This window comes from Cetorhinus maximus, chromosome 10 (genome assembly GCF_964194155.1).
Source record: "Cetorhinus maximus chromosome 10, sCetMax3.hap1.1, whole genome shotgun sequence".
Lineage (NCBI taxonomy): Eukaryota > Metazoa > Chordata > Chondrichthyes > Lamniformes > Cetorhinidae > Cetorhinus > Cetorhinus maximus.
The window spans coordinates 106,030,328-106,047,658 of NC_135888.1; the positions used below are offsets into that span (position 1 = coordinate 106,030,328).

Genomic DNA, 17,331 nt, shown 5'->3' on the forward strand with positions numbered 1-17,331 from the left:
GACAATTTCTGTTGTGTATATGAACTTTTCAAAGGAGCTTGACAAAATATCAAAGTATCACATAATACATTTGTTCACAAAATTAAAGCCCATAAGATTAAACGGACTGTGGCAACATAGATACAAAATTGGCTAAGGGACAGAGAGTAATGGAAACAGTTGTTTTTCAAGTTAGGGGGAAGTATGCAATGGTGTTCCCCAGCAGTAGGTATTAGGACAACTGTTCTATTTGTTACACGTTTATTTTTATTGTACCTTAATATGGTGGTTTTATACAACAGAGTGGTTGCTAAGCCATTTCAGAGGGCAACTGAGATGCAACCACATTGCTGTGGGCCTGTCACATAAAGGCCAGACTGGATGAAGTGGTATAGTGATTATGTTACTGGACTACTAATCTAGAGTCTCAATTAATAATCCAGAGGTCTGTGTTCAAATATCACCATAGCAGTTTGTGAATTTGAACGAAGTTAATTAACTAAACATTGAATAAAAAGCTAATATCAGCAATAGTTTCAGCTTGTCATTGAACCACAACTGGTTCATTAATTTTTTTTAGGGATGGAAATCTCACCACCAGTGTTGGAGCCTCTGCACTCATGTGCAATTCTCTCCTTAAACATTATGTTACTATATCTCTTGTTTTTTCCAAAGTCCCCATAAAACATCAACCATGTTTTGGTCAGGTCTAACTTTTATTCTTCTTGCTCATTGCACCTTCCTGTAAAGTGCCTTGGGACACTCACATCATAAGTGCTTGATAAATGTAAGTGGAGGTCGTAATCTTTATGTATGCTTTGTTCTCCATTTCTCAATTCCATTTCTTCCAAAAAGAGGTTTCTCCTGGGCTGATCAGACTGGGGTTGTATCATCTGGAAGGAGGACATGTAGCCTTGGGAAAGCTTTGGAAGGGGTCTGAAATCTGTTACAAAAGCAAAATACTGCAGCTGCTGCAAGTCTGGAAAAAAACAACAGAAAATGCTGGAAACTCTCAAGTCAGGCAGCATATTTGGAGAGAAACAGTCAACATTTCAGACCCATGACCATTCATCAGAAGTTCTCATTGAAACATACACAATTCTAAAGGGGCTTGACAGGGTAGACATTGAGGTTCTTTCCACTGGCTGGGGAATCTAGAACATGGGGGTACAGTCTAATGATAAGGTGTCAATCATTTAGGACTGAGGTGAAGAGAAATTTCTTCACTCAAAGGGAGAATCTTTGGAATTCTCCACCCCAGAGAGTTGTAGGTGCTCCATCATTGGCTGTATTTAAGGCTGGGATAAATGTATTTTTGGTTTCTCAGGGAATCAAGGGATATGGGGAATGGTTGGGAAAGTGGAGTTGAAGCTCAAGATCAACCACGATCGTATTGAATGGCAGAGCAGGCTCAACGGGCTGTATTGGTCTACTCCTGCTCATACCTCTTGTGTTCTTGTGAATGTTGCCTGACCTGAGTATTTCCAGCATATTCTGTTTTTATTTTTGAAACCTGTTCCTGTGTAATATACAAAGGATGTTGTCCTTCAGATGAGTTAACAGAAGGCCCTGTCTGTCTTTTCAGGCGGACGTAAAAGATCCCATGACACTTTTTTCGAGTTGAGCAGAGGATTCTCCTGGTATCCTGACCAACTTTCATCCTTTAATCAACCCTAAAAGAAGAGGTTAACTAGAGATTAAATCCATTACTGTGTGTGGGGCATGCATATAGGCTATGTTTGCCTACAATGACTACAAAAAGAATTCATTGCTATGAGGGGCTAGGATGCTTGAGCATGTGAAAGGTGCTATAAAACGCAAGTATTTTTCTACCCAAATAAAATGAATTTACACTCAGAAAAATTTATTCTGCATGCAGAAATGAAAATGAAGAAGCATTATAATGAGATACTTTTATCGTTACTTTAAGCCTAGTAAGATCAGAATAAAATGTTTGATGGCAACACAACGGCTATCACTAGAACTCCTCACACAAGTTATAAGTTTGGTGATTCAATAAAGGAAGCCATGAAATTAAAGATATTGTTCATTTATTTAACTTTCTTGACATTTTTGTATCCCAGCCTACAAAAGACAATTTTTTTACACTTCAAAAACATGAGTACTTTTTGTTCACGTACAGCAAGTTGAATTTAGTAAAAGTTTAACACTTCAACAGAAACTTATCTCCATTACTGCATTACACAGTTTCCAGAAGTTCACAAGGTGTATTCTACAGATTCTGTAGAATGGCTAAAAAATATTTTCAAATGAACTTAATTTTAACATTATAGAGAGAATAAAATAAATCAATTAACCCACAATAATGGACTACCTTCAAAATTGACTGTAGACATTGCATACATTTTACAGGTCTCCTACAAAACCTTGTATCGTCCACGGTTGGTTGGCTGGTATGAGTTTTGCTGCAACAAAAAAAGCAAATGTTTAATAAGTTAGTTAACACACAAATACATGGCCAACAATAAAACACTGCTAATCGTTGCCTTTTCAAGAATCTTGTGTGTGCATTATACAGAATTATCTACTTTGGCCTGTTACAAACTTTTTTGGAACACAGGCATTTAAATTGCTCACAGTCCAGATTTTACTATCTCTCCAAACCCGATCCCCATTTCAAGACATCAAATGGTTAGCTCTCAAAGCAATGAGAGGAATAAGGGGAATATCCTCAGCTGTCAGCTATATACAGTTTCATGAGCTTGTGTGCATTTGTTAGAACACCAGATGCAATGTATAAACATTAGAAACAAACTCCAACCCACATCATAAGGAGCCTAAAGGGCTTGAAATTTGGCAATTCTCCTGCTGGTAAAGAGAAGCAGGGAAGAGAAATTACCAGGACTGGGGTGGAACCAATTGTCCTCAGATAAAAATCCTGATCCAAGAGGTGCTTCCCCGCCCCACCAAGTGAATATTCAGAGGCAGGGGTTCCATGCAGCTCACCCTTGTTAAGTCCAGTGGAGACTATGCTCTCTGAGAGGTGCCGATTCCTCATAAAGGCTCCAAAAATGCAAAGGAGCAAAGGTAATTGGTGCCAGAGGGATCAACTAAATTCCCTTTGATTTCTGAGAAAGGAATTTTTCCTCCATATCTTTAGTTCATTAATACCCTCAAGGCTCTCCTTATTAGAACAATTGGGTTTTCTTCTGTCAACCCTGCAGGGGCCTCTCAAGAGCCTGGGCAGTCAACAGATGCAATTCTTGTCCCACCACGGCTTTGGTGGCAGTGCAGAAATTTTGGGCCCAAGGAGTCCAGCAGTTAAGTACCAGTAAATTATTAATCGCTTCCCTTAACCCAAAATGAAAAGATAGACAGAGGTGTTGATAAAAATGTTTAAATTTATGAGAGGGTGGGACAGGATAGATAGAAGTGAACTGTTAGCAATAGTTGAGGGGTTAAGAACAAGAGGCCATGGATGAAAGATTCAATGCAAGAGATTTAGAACAGAGGACAGGAGAAACTTCTTTACACAGAGTTGTGAGGCTGTGGAATTCACTTTCAGGATTAGTGGCTGTGATGGCAAAGTAGGCCAAGATTTAAGATTAAGTTGGATAGCTGGATGAAGGAAAAAGGGTTTAAAGGGTATGACAAAGGATGGGTAAATGTGATTAGAAGTACGTATTTGCTTATGTGGAGGATAAAGACTGACACAGCCTGATTGGTTAAAACAGGCTGTTTCCATGTTGTGTATTTCTCTGTCCCTTTGATCACAAAATACTGAATTTTTCCCTAGTAAACAGTTACAATCAATAAAAGTGAAACGTGATATTAATTCAGTCAATGTTTATTGTGTATAAAAAAAGGATAGGGTTTGGAAACAGACTTTTTAACTCACTCAAAAGATTATTTTACTGAAAGTGATTTTTGTCAATACTGGGTGGAGGGGATGGGTTTCAAAGAATGAAGCTGCTTACCAGTCTAATAAGTTCTTCTTTAATAAGTCTTGTAATCTCAGCTTTAGCTTTCTGAACAGCCAGTTCACTAGCACCTGTTAAATGGCAGGAAAATACGTTACAAAGAATGAAAGCATATCAATACAACAGTTTATAAAATTCAACAGCAAAGAAGTCAATATTGAAGTATGCAGTCTACTTCTTAATGGCACATTACCATTGAATTCTAGAATGTAAATATAAAATGTGTAAATAAGGCTTTAATGAAGCATCAAGAGGCAGTTGTGCATATTGTGCACAAATTCCACTTTTTAAACAAGTCAGCAATTGCTGCAGTTTTTGGGCTTGATGCCTAAAACAACATTTTATCAAGTCACACTTCAAATACATTCATCAATGCTTACTTTCTATAGCAAGGTAGATTTTCCGCTCGCCTTCTTTGGGTTCTTTCCCTGGAGGAAAGTAAGTGCCTCTAATAGTGATGGCAGCTTCTGAATATTCACTAATCCTCTGCAGGGCTTCCTTGGAGGTTACCTTCCACCTGGCCGTCTATAAAATGTTAAGTGAAAAATGAAGGCATGGCAGATACTTACAGACAGCCTGTGCATGCTGATATTGTTTACATTATGCAAAGATTCTTGGTTTTTAAATTCTACTATACCTAGGCTTCAGACCAATAAGGCTTTTGATATCCTATTGGCATACTCCCAAGGGCACAGTTAAAATCATTTATTAAAGCATCAAGTGTTTATCTAATTTTCCTCTGTCCTATCTTGAACACCATGTTTAATCGGCATGTTTTTTTCCCCACTTTTCGCACAACTTGAATTTATTAAGTGCCTTTAACAAAATTTCCCAAGGTGCTTTGCAATCTTTATCAAACAAAATTTGACACAGACACATAAGGGGATATTAGGCCAAACATTTTTACATTATATTAACACCAGTTATCTTATAATCGCAGTCCAAGATAAATTTTATGTCACATTAATGATAGCAGATATAAACTCAGCACAAATCTAAATATATAGTGTATAGGTAGTAGCCCAAATCTGTTTCCAAAATAACTATTAGAACTATCAGAAAAAGGGTGATCCCATTCAGTTAGCTTAGAATGCACCAGGTACACTCCTTGTTGCATCTCTTGAACTTCAGGGAGCATATGGTCGAACTGGGTGAAATAAGGGGGATTTGGAAACATTGAAATTTTTACTGGGGAAAAAAAGGCTTCAAAGGTGGAGGTGAGAGAGTCCTTGAGCATTTTAATAGTTATAAGTGCGCCATGGCAAATAGAGAACCAAAGACAAGAATGCAGTTGTAAGTGACTTGAAGAGGTTTTTCCAGCAGTGGATGCAGAAGAAAGTGAGACTGAAATAGTGTGGGGAATATGGGTGCTGACGAATACAAGTTGTTGGTGATTGAGACCACTGGAGTCGAGAGCTCTCAGGAAATGCTACTGTCAAGGTGGTTGTGTATATAGTCATGAAGCTTTATATGGAGGATTTATGTGGATTTTGTATTACTGGTTGATTGTCATCTAATTAATCACACCAAAACAATAATTTTCATGGTTTTAAGTGACCATGTGAAGATGCAAAGAACTGCTGTAAAGTGGATGAACTGAAGCAAGTAAAGCATCAAACTTCAAGTTGTTAAGGAGTCCAGTTAATTTGCAACTTTAAAGTCCACCCAGAAGATACTCTCACCTGTGGGAAATCATTGATCTCGAGCTCTTCCTCATATCTTTTGAAAGATTCTGTTTGTGCATTTTCTGGTTTCTCATCATCTTGCTTCTCTGCTGGCACATAGTTGAGTTTGGCGTTGATCTTCTCTGCCTTCTGCTCTGCAATTGTTTTAGCAGACACAGTCGGGGCTTGGAGAGTGCGGCCTCTCATAATAGCATTTGTAGCCTGCTGCATCACATCCTGAATTTAAGGGGAAAAATTAAATGTAATTAACCAATACAGAAAAAAAAAATTGCAGCATGTTATTGGGAATGCTGCAAATTCACATGTACATGTACACAACACATGTACACCCAAGTGAAGTGGCTGTACAAGTTCACACACCATGATCGTCCACATTGCAAGCCTCAGCTGTGCCACTTTGAGGAAATGTTAAGTAAAACCATGCTCTCACTCACGTAATGAGGGGAAAACAAAAATGAAGTTACTATGGGCCAGTCTTCAATACTGCTTAATTCTGTTCAGAAACAACACTTAAGATGCTCAACCTTGAAGATCTTGCTTCTCAGTCTTCTATGCTCTTAGCCAGAAATGGTTGTTAACTCAAGAGCCAGAAAACAAGGCAGTATCTTAAAAAAGAAATGGAATCCTGTTGCAATTTCTCAAGATTTCTTTTGGGACAGAGGGACTGAAGGAAGAGAAGAGAAGACTATACAATTTAAATAATGTGGTGTCAACATGAGAACGGAATATTTTCTTGCCCTTCTCTACACCCTACTTGCGAGGGTGAACAGGTGACTTGTACTCAGGACACTTGTCAATGCTGCTTGGAGATGTGGGCATTCTGGCTAGGCCAGCATTTATTACCCATCCCTACTTGCCCTTGAGAAGGTGGTGGTGAGCTGCCTTATTGAACCGCTGCAGTCCATGTGGTGTAGGTACACTCACAGGGCTGTTAGGAAGCTGTTCCAGGATTTTGACTCAGCAACAGTGAATAAACGGGGTTATAGTTTCAAATCAGGATAGTATGTGGCTTGGAGGGGAACTTGCATGTAGTGGTGCTCCCATGCATCTGCTGCCTTTGCTCTTCAAGGTAGCAGAGGTCACAGGTTTAGAAGGTGCTGTCAAAGGAGCCTTGGTGAGTTGCTCTGCAGTGCATCTTGTCGATGGTACACACTGCTGCCACTGTCCATAGGTCATGGAGGGTGTGAATGTTGAAGGTGATGGATGGGGTGCCAATCAAGCGGGCTACTTTGTCCTGGATAGTGTTAAGCTTCTTGAGTGTTGTTGGAGCTGCACTCATCCAGGCAAGTGGAAAGAGTATTCCATCGCACTTGTGCCTTGCAGATGGTAGACAAACTTTGGGGAATCAGGTGAGTTACTCGCTGCAGAATTCCCAGCCACTGACCTGCTCTTGTAGCCGCAATATTTATATGGTTCAGTTCAGTTTCTGGTCAATGGTAACCCCCAGGATATCAAGTGTGGGATTCAGCAATGGCAAATGTCACTGATTGGCAAGGAGATGGTTGTATTTTCTCTTTTGTTGGAGATGGTTGTTGCCTGGCACTTATGCGGTGGAATGTTACTTGTCACTTATCAGCCCAAGCCTGAATGTTGTTCAGGTCTTGCTGCATAGGGGCACGGACTGCTTCAGTGTCGGAGAAGTCGCAAATGGTGAACATTGTGCAATCATCAGTGAACATCCCCACTTCTAACCTTATGATGGAGAGAAGGTCTTAGTATAACAAAGGATCTGATTTCCTTGCCTTTCCTGCAAAAATAGGTCTGAATTCCACTCAAGTATCTTCATCAGTTCTAAAACACAATGGAAACTTACAACATGGGGAATCATTCCGTTCATGGCAGTTTGCATAAGCATCAATACACTATGCAACATATAGCTGAACCATTATTTACACCATGCAATCCACTAAGTGAATGATTAACCAGAAATTCAAATTTAGCTGTAATCTTGGTCTGGAGCATGTTCATCATCTGTACTTTTTAAAAAACTTTAACACATTTGTCGTAATAGAGAATAAATACATTTTATAGGTGGCAATTTGGCAGCTAAGAAATAAAGTCTTAAACTAGGAATAATAAGACTATTATAGTTATCGACTAAAATTCTGAATGGACTAAAGAGAGAGATTGGCAGATTTCTGTCTTAAGCAATTGACCTCCATAGTATTGACCCAATGCAAAGAAAATTTTAAGGTCTCACCCTTGGTTCAACGGTAGCGCTCTCCCCCAAGTCATAGTCATGGGAACCAGCACTACTCCAAGAAACTTGAGTGTATTAATGAATTTTGATTCTTCAGTATAATGCTGAGGTAGTACTACATTTTCAGAGGTGATGACCTTGAGATAGATGCAAGAGATTCCATGACACTGTTCAAAGAAGTGCTTGTTCCTCAATCAAAATTATAAAAGCAGATTATCTGGCCATTAACATCTTTCTGGTACCTTGATGTGCGCAAACAGGCTTCTGTGTTTCCTTTATGTTACATCAGTGGTCATTACATCAATGACAACATTTCAAAAGTGTTTCATTGACTGTGGAGTGCTTTAGATTATTCGGAGGTCCTGAAGGCACTATATACATGCAAATTTGATCATTCTTTGGATACATTAGCATTGTGATTATTTTATCAGACTCATAATCCAGAGGCCTGCACTAATGATCCAGAGATAGGAGTTCAAACCCTACAATGGTTGCTGGAGGGTTTGAATTCAGTTAATTGAATAAAAGGCAAGTACCAGAAATGGTAACCATAAAAGTACCAGATTGTTGTAAAAACTCATCTGATTCTCTAATGTCCTTAAGGGAAGAAAATCTGCCATCCTTACCCGGTCTGGCCTATTTGGGACTCCAGACTCACAAGCAAGTGGTTGACCCTCTGTCAACTTGAGGTCATCCAAAACTCCAGTGCTTGTGTCTTAACTCTCACCCAAGTACTGTTCTATCACCTCTGTGCTCGCTGACCTACATTGGCTCCCTGGCAAGCAACATCTTGATTTTAAAATTCTCATCCTTGTTTTCAAATCCCTCCATGGCCTTGCCCCCCCCCCTATCTTTATAATTTCCTCCAGTCCCACAACCCTCTAAGCTTTCCTAATCCTGCTCCTTTGTCTAGTCATGAACTCACCGTTTTTGCTTCCAGAACCTGTGTCTACCCCTTCTACTAATTACTGTGGACTGTTTAGGTATTGCTTGGCTGACTCTTCCAGGCCTCTGTTTCCTGTTCTGTTACTGAGTGGAGCACTCTCTTCAGTTTTCTGCTCCTTTTCTCCTCAAGGGGTAATGCAAATATATAGCTCAATGTGCCATTCTCCATACTTGTCTTAAACAAGTGTTGTTACTTGTGTTGACCATTTGGTAATATGTTGCAAAATCCACACACTTTTGTTGCATAAATTGACAATTAAGACACCTCTGAATTCTAGTAAGTAATGACAAGTTTGTGGAAAAGTAGGATTTGAGACACCAGAAACAAAGAACTCCACTTAGCACCAGAAACAGCAAGTAGGAAAAATCCTCAATCAGAAACTGAGGGTTGAAAGGAGTGCCCTAATAGTCACCTTTCTCAGGATAGTAAATTGCACAACATAAAGGTGTAAAAAAATCTAAAAGTGAGCTGCACTAAAAGCATGTTGTACTATCTGCTGTTTTCACTGTAGATTATTAGGCCTGATATACTCTAAATGCCTGGTGATGAAATGAGTATAAATATATTCAATACTTGCTTTTAAATTTTAATCGTGTTGGTAGTGATTTACTGAAAAACGAAGTAAATAAACAGTGAGTTACATAATCCCACATCATTTGGTGGCTTACTTTTTATGAAAGGATGGCTGTTGATTCTCTGACACACAAGTCTCTCAGTGGTGAGCAAATGTTTACTGCCCATTTTTTCCTTATGCAGTTGGTGTAGCATTAATAGGACAAGAAATGAATAGAAAATAGAAGTATGCCCTGGAAGCAGACATTCCCATTAACAGTGTGGACTGACATAGCTGCACCACAATACAAAACAGAATATCTAATCATTCAGCACAACACTGAGCACACAAACATGTTTGGGTAGATATTCATGTTCACACCTAAGCAGTAATCTAGTAGTATGGATCAATTGCTCATTATACAAGCTGCTGCATTTATATCCATTAAAATCAAAGGAATGGAAATCAGCTGGGTTTTATAGAAGGTGGGTGATCCACCCTGCTAGATTATTGCTCAGACTGTGAAAATAAAAATCTAACCCACTCAGTCCCATTAAGATATTATACTATTCATACAGAATTTTATTCATTGACAATTTTCTTTCATTTGTCTCCTGTAGATGTTGACCCTACTGGAGTACGGCTTTACTGATAACTTTTGGTATCTCACCAAAGTGCCCAGTCTTCACATTTGAATTGCCAGTCTATTCAATTTTGAGATGTGTTACAGCAGAGCCCAATGATGTCTTGTAGTGCATTCTCTACCTAGAATTTCTGAAATGATCAAAAGCAAGAAGCAAGGCAGATTTTGCTCCACCTATATGAAGAACATTGAGGCAAAGTGCACTGCCATCCCAGTTGGGATCAGCTAACTCAGCACAAATTAGGAACTAAACTTGGAATCTTCTGATCCAAGTGGCTCAGTTGCATGCAACCAATACCAACTGATCCATCAGTGGGCAGCCTTGTTCTTTAGTAATAAGTACTTGCAGCTGTTGCTAAGTACCTTTGTTTACTTGAAACTGTGTATGAAGTTCTGCCAGCAATCACATATGCTAATTGATTTAAGATTCTGACCTCTGGTTCACAGCTAGCAACTGAGCAAAATTAAATAAAACTACAGTGGAAACTCTTTTACACAACAAACCTCATCCACTGAGTTTCACTCAGATTCTAATTCCAGTATCTATCTGACATCCCAGAAATATTAAATTAGCTGTTAATCCACATAAAATAGCTTAGTCTATGAAGAACCATTAAAACTAATTTTACAATTATTCTTTTGTATAATTTGGTTTTGTACCAAGTTCCAAACTTCAATTTTATGACACATGCAGTCAAATTTTACAAGTTATTAGCTAATATTTCATATTAAAAATCTGCTCAACTCTGAGTTTATCATAAAGTAGGGTATAATAGCATTTCAGTGATGCTATTTCTAGAGAGGGAAATGTAAAATTTTCCTTCATAGATATGTAGTCTCCAAAAGAAACACAGAACTGTCTTCAAAACCTAGTTGCTAATTTGTTTATGCACATTTTTGTGACAGTGCCAATGTAGTTTTATTTTATTACAGTCAGAAATCACACCTGAAGGTAAAAGTTGCTGAATAATATGAAAAACACTCTCTTACTTGCATGGTAATACTACCAAAAATAGCAATTTCATTAAGAGATAAAATTTACTTAAGATCAAATAATCAATTTGCCACATTATAAAAATGAAGTGGCAAACATGCTGCAACAAAAATTAACTGGAGAAAGGGAACAGGTCATAGAAATTGGAACAAACATGCGAGAAGGGTGTCACCTAGACCAATGCCTATCGCCTATCACTTACAAGTGCTCAGCTCCAGGGCAATACTGGCTGGAGAGAAAAAAATAAGTTACCAAGCTTGAAAAAAATATTGCTGTTTATACCTTCAGTCTATATTTATGTGAGATGTTACGCCAATACTAAGCATTTAAAAAGACAATTAACTGCCTTTAGTTATTGACAACTCAAATGCTTGGATAACCAACTGAGTAGAATTATAGGACTAGTTTATTTAATTTAATAAATAAACTACATTGTCAAAAAGCAATCTGAGGGACTAAGTCCTATTCTCTCTAGGACTGGATACATTCAGACAGATTGATCATGTGAAGACAGAACACTTCTTGAGCAAAATAAAGGCAAAATATTGCGGATGCCGGAAATCTGAAACAAAAACAAAAAGTGCTGGAAAAACTCAGCAGGCCTGACAGCATCTGTGGAGAGAAAGATAGAGTTAACGTTTTGAGTCCGTATGACTCTTCAGAACCAAAGAGAGGTAAAAATATGGTGAAATATATACTGTTTAAGGGGGGTGGGGCAGGTGAAGCTGGATAGGTGGCCAGTGATAGGTGGAGGCAAAGGAGAGATTGCAAAAGATGTCACAAACAAAAGGTCGAAGCGGTGTTGATGGTGGTGATTGATACTGGTTAAAGGAGGTGCTAATGGTGACATTAAGAGTAGAAAGCAGAATGAGCAAGTGACAGATAACCCGAGTGGCGGAAGGGGATGGTGTGGGAAGAAAGATCAAAATAGGCTAAAAGATGGGGATAAAGCAATGAATAAAGCAATTAATAAAAATGGAAATAAACTTTAAGAATAATAATAATAAAAATAGGTGGGGAAAATATATATATATATATAAAAAAATTTAAAAATAAATATTTGAAAAAAGGGGATCAAAAAGGGGCGAGGATGGAGGAAAGAGTACATGGTCTGAAGTTGTTGAGCTCAATGGGCAGAATTTTCTGCCTGCCGGGCGGGTGGGCCCGACCCAATCTACTGCGGGCAGGGAGCTGATCCCCGCCGGAGAAGCGGGCCCCGCCGCCATTTTATGTGGGCGGGCCAATTAAGGCCTGCCGGTTCCTGTGCAGGCGGGGGGCGATTCCCCAAAAGCAAGAGTGTGCTCTTTTGTGCATGCGCACATCTCCCTGAAGCTAAGTGCTGCCTTAGGGAGATTGCTGACAGTTTTAAAAACGTTAAAAATAGAAAAAAAAAAATCCTTACCATATCCACCATGTTCATAAATTACACTAAAACTTTATTAAACTTGTTAAATCCCTACATGAAACCTCATCCTGCTGGTGGATGAGGTTTCATGTTTTTTCTGAAGCCCGCCAGGGCTCCTGGCCTGCCCACCAACCTTAAGTTTGGTTGGGCAGGTCCTTTAATTGTTTCAATGATCCTGTCAATGGCCTCAATTGGCCATTGACAGGTTGGCGGGCCCGCAGCTGATTTTGCTGCGGGCCCTCCTTCCTGAAAATTTAAATGGGGCGGGATGACGTCGGGGGCCCCGACCTCTATTCGCCGACGGCAAAATTCAGCCCACTGTTAAGTCTGGAAGGCTGTAAAGTGCCTAATCAGAAGATGAGGTGCTGTTTCTCCAGTTTGCGTTGAGCTTCACTGGAACATTGCAGCAGGCCAAGGGTGGACATGTGGGCATGAGAGCAGGGCGGTGTTGAAATGGCAAGCGACAGGAAGGTCTGGGTCATGCATGCGGACAGACCGAAGGTGTTCCACAAAGCGGCCATCCAGTCTGTGTTTGGTCTCTCCAATGTAGAGGAGACAGCATTGGGAGCAGCGAATGCAGTAGACCAAATTGAGGGAAGTACAAGTGAAGCGCTGCATGGGTAGGTGCCATGGGAGAGGGTTGAGGTGCTGGGAGTGGTGGAGGAGTGGACCAGGGTGTCCCGGAGGTAACGGTCCCTACGGAACGCCGACGGAAGGAGGGGGGGTGGTGGTGAAGCGAAGATGTGTTTGGTAGTGGCATCATGCTGGAGTTGGCAGAAGTGGTGGAGGATGATCCTTTGAATGCGGAGGCTGGTGGGGTGAAAAGTGAGGACAAGGGGGACCCTATCATGGTTCTGGGAGGGAGAGGAAGGTGTGAGGGCAGAGGCGTGGGAGATGGGTCAGACATGGTTGAGGGCCCTGTCAACCACTGTGGGTGAGAAACCTCGGTTAAGGAAGACATGTCAGAAACACTGTTTTGGAAAGTGGCATCATCGGAACAAATGAAACGGAGACGAAGGAACTGAGAGAATGGGATGGAGTCCTTACAGGAAGCAGGGTGTGAGGAGCTGTAGTCGAGGTAGCTGTGGGTGTCGGTGGGCTTGTAATGAATATTGGTGGAAAGTCTATCACCAGAAATTGAGACTGAGAGATCAAGGAAGGGAAGGGGAGTGTCAGTGATGGACCATGTGAAAGTGATGGAGGGGTGGAAATTGGAAGCAAAAGTAATAAATTTTTCCTGGTCCAGATGAGGGCACGAAGCGGCACTGAAACAGTCGTCGATGTACTGGAGAAAGGGTTGTAGGAGGGGGCCTGAGTAAGGCTGGAACACGGAATGTTCCACATACCCAATAAAGAAACTGGCATAACTGGGGCTCATGCAGGTACCCACAGCCACACCTTTTATTTGGAGGAAGTGAGACGAGTTTAAGGAGAAATTGTTTAGTGAGAGGACAAGTTCAGCCAGATGGAGGAGAGTGGTGGTGGATGGGAATTATTCGGGCCTCTGTTCAAGGTAGAAGCAGAGAGCCCTCAGGCCATCCTGGTGGGGGATGGAGGTGTAGAGGGATTGGACGTCCATGGTGCAAAGGAGGCGGATGGGGCCAAGGAACTGGAAATTTTTGATATGATGTAGGGCATCAGAGGAATCGCGGATGTAGGTGGGAAGAGACTGGACAAGGGGAGAGAGAACAGAGTCAAGATAGGAAGAAATGAGTTCCGTGGGGCAGGAACAGGCTGACACGATCAGTCTACCAGGGCAGTCCTGTTTGTGGATTTTGGGGAGGAGGTAGAAGTGGGCTGTCCGAGGTTGGGAGACTATGAGGTTGGAAGCTGTGGAGGGAAGATCTCCAGAGATGAGTTGAGGTTAGTGACAGTCCTGGAAACAATAGCTTGATGTTCGGTGGTGAGGTCATGGTCCAGGGGGAGGTAGGAGGAAGTGTCTGCGAGTTGGCGCTCAGCCTTTGTGAGGTAGAGGTCAGTACGCCAGACAACAACAGCACCACCCTTGTCGGCAGGTTTGCTAACAAAGTCAGGGTTGGGCCTGAGAGAACGGAGTGCAGCAAGTTCAGAAGGAGAGAGGTTAGAGTGGATGAGAGGAGCAGAGAAATTGAGACGGCCGATGTCATGCCGACAGTTAGCAATGAAAAGATCAAGGGCAAGTAAGAGGCCAGAGGGAGGGGTCCGGGTGCAGGGAGAATATTGGAGGTGGGTGAAAGGATCCGTTGAAGGGAGGGAGGACTCCTGCCCAAAGAAGTCAGCATTGAGGCGAAGGTGGCGGAAGAAGAGTTCAGCATCGTGCCGAGCCCAGAATTCATTGAGGTGAGGGCGAAAGGCTATGAAACTGAGTCCTTTGCTGAGTACTGAACATTCAGCATCAGAGAGGGGAAGGTCAGGGGATATGGTGAAAACACGGCAGGGATTAGAAGAAGGGATGGGGTCAGAAGGACGGGAAAAGTGGAGGGTCCTGGGTAGGCGTTGGTATCAATGAGTTGTTGGAGCTTACTTTCCTTAGCATCTGAAAGAAAGAGGCGAAGTTTCTTGTTAAAGCTTCGGATGAGACGAAGAATAAAATGAAACTGGGGGAAAAGACAGCTTTGAGATAGGGTGAGTCGGTGCTGATGGAGGGAGAGGTCGAGTACGTTCATATGGCGGCGCATGGCACTGAGCGTGGATCTCAGGATGTGGTGAGAACAGCAGTCCGAGGAGTGTTGTATGTCCTGGAGATACCTGTAATCCTGGGTGGATTCGAAACATGAGGGATGGAACTTCAGTTGGAATCCAGGTGGAGTAAGTCGGAGACGGAGACAGTCACTGAGGAAGGAAATATGGCTGTGAAAGCGAGTTTTAGTAAACACCTTGTTAAGCACCAGGAGGGAAAGCAATGAAAGTGAACAGGGCAAAAGAGACAAGTGGAAATCCTGTCAGAGAGAAGAGCAGTGCCTCTTCAAGGTAGGTATTCCTGGAAGAGAAGTGGCAGTCAATTAAACACTAAGATAAAGGCAAATACTGCGGATGCTGGAAATCTGAAATAAAAACAAAAAGTGCTGGAAAAACTCAGCAGGTCTGACAACATCTGTGGAGAGAAAGGCAGAGTTAATGTTTCGAGTCTGTATGACCCTTCTTGAGAACTAAAGAGAAGTAAAAATATGGTGAAATATATGCTGTTTAAGGGGGGTGGGACAGGTGAGCAAAACCTGCAGGGTTAGATTTTATGCGGTGCTGAAGGAAATGTTCGATCAGAGTCAGGATTCCCACCCTGGAAACAATCCTATCAATGCATTCCCTTCTCTCATCTGGCAAACTTAATTACAAACATTTCTATCGCTGGATGTAGTTTTTGTTTTATACTTAGATAATAATTTCCCATCCCAATTCATTTTAGATAAAATAACTATATGTGCATTAAGTAAACTCACAAAGTTATGCTGAATCACATTAGCTTCAAACTAGTTAACATTCCACTGGTTCACATTAGACATCTATTACCTGAGCTTCTGCACCAAGATTCTTCTGAGCGTTGATCTTCAATGCCAACCTCTTAGCAATCTCTAGTTTCTCTGCATTACCAGCAGATGGCACTGGAACATTAGCAGCTCCTGGCATTGCCATGTCCTTCACGCGCTTCTTGGAATTAAACATGCTCTCAATCTGTTCATCAATCTGAAAAAAATCAAATGTTACAGCAAATTACAGCATAATAAAGTCATGAGATCAACAAGTAATTCAGATGTATTCGCTGCTATAAATCATCAGTAATGACAAAATTCAAATATGATACCAAGGTAACTTAACAGATATGTGCATGACAGCCTTTGTCCCAAATCCCGAAACCCTATGCTCAGCTCATACTATCGGCAATACTTACATCAACTGCAGTGTCCTCATCATCAGAATCCTGGAGACCCAGAGCAGCTTTCTGTAGTTTCTTTCTTTCATTTGCTAGAACTTGTTCTGTCTCATCAAACTTAAAGCCTTTCCCAGAGAAGCCGCTAGACTTCTTAATAGTTTTTCCTTCCTTAGAAGCACAAAGAAAATAAATGGTTAACAAAATTAATGTGGTTATTCCTTATTACATAATTCTAAAATTAGGTTAAATTCAAACAGCATTTCCATATTGCAAGAGTATTAATATTCAAATATTTACATTTTCATATAATAGGCAAAAGGACAATGCTTGGACCCAATCATGCAACTCAATCACAACTACTACTTACTGCTTTTTGTTGTTCTTTGAAGTCATCCCACAATTTTTCCAGCTCGAGTGGAACAGCATTTCCTGATAATTCTAAGGCCTTAATTATATCCCCTGCATAACGGACTTGATCTTCAGTAATGAAAGTATAGGCATAACCCTACAAAACAACAGACGGCTACTGACAAATTGCAACTGTATTTAATCAAATCTAATACAGAGTACTTCATCAATGATCCAAGATCATTTTCTGTGCATTACTCACTTTGTTACCAGCTCTTCCAGTACGTCCTACTCGATGTACATAATCTTCATAGTGGTTGGGACAACTGTAGTTGATAACAAGAATCAGCTGTTTGACATCCAGTCCTCGTGCTGCTACTGATGTTGCCACAAGCAATCGGCACACTCCTGTCTTAAAATCATTGATTATACTGTCGCGGTCATATTGATCAATGCCTGCAACAAAATAATTTAAAATTTCTGCTGTCAGAAATAAGAGATAGCAATTAAGAAAAAGTGTCCTTAAGACAGGTGTCAGGTAAAAAATACAACTGAGAACCAAGCGGGATACAGAGGGTTCGGAGGGGAGGTGAAGAAGCAAAGGGGAGGTGAAGAAGCAAATAAGAGAAGCAAAGAGGAATTATGAGAAAAGACTGGCAGCCAACGTAAAGGGGGAATCCCAAAGTCTTCTATTGGCACATAAGTAGTAAAAGGCTGGTAAAAAGAGTATGGCTGACTAGGGACCAAAAATGGGATTTACACATGGGCCAGAATTTTTCACTCGTCGGGC

At 40.9% G+C, this 17,331-nt stretch overlaps 1 protein-coding gene across 2 annotated transcripts in view; it reads right to left on the minus strand.

The window, feature by feature from the left end:
• Window positions 1-2,013: 2,013 nt before the first annotated feature.
• ddx46 (DEAD (Asp-Glu-Ala-Asp) box polypeptide 46) overlaps window positions 2,014-17,331 on the minus strand; it is a 67,047-nt gene continuing 51,729 nt past the window's right edge. For both annotated transcript variants that reach the window (XM_078550938.1, XM_078550939.1), the window contains 8 exons: window positions 16,804-16,997; window positions 16,561-16,698; window positions 16,212-16,361; window positions 15,833-16,006; window positions 5,603-5,821; window positions 4,301-4,445; window positions 3,918-3,991; window positions 2,014-2,405 (listed from right to left, as the gene is read on the minus strand). In XM_078550938.1, the coding sequence (XP_078407064.1) occupies window positions 2,358-2,405; window positions 3,918-3,991; window positions 4,301-4,445; window positions 5,603-5,821; window positions 15,833-16,006; window positions 16,212-16,361; window positions 16,561-16,698; window positions 16,804-16,997 (1,142 nt within the window). In that variant the 3' untranslated portion in view covers window positions 2,014-2,357. The remainder of the gene's footprint in view (window positions 2,406-3,917; window positions 3,992-4,300; window positions 4,446-5,602; window positions 5,822-15,832; window positions 16,007-16,211; window positions 16,362-16,560; window positions 16,699-16,803; window positions 16,998-17,331) is intronic.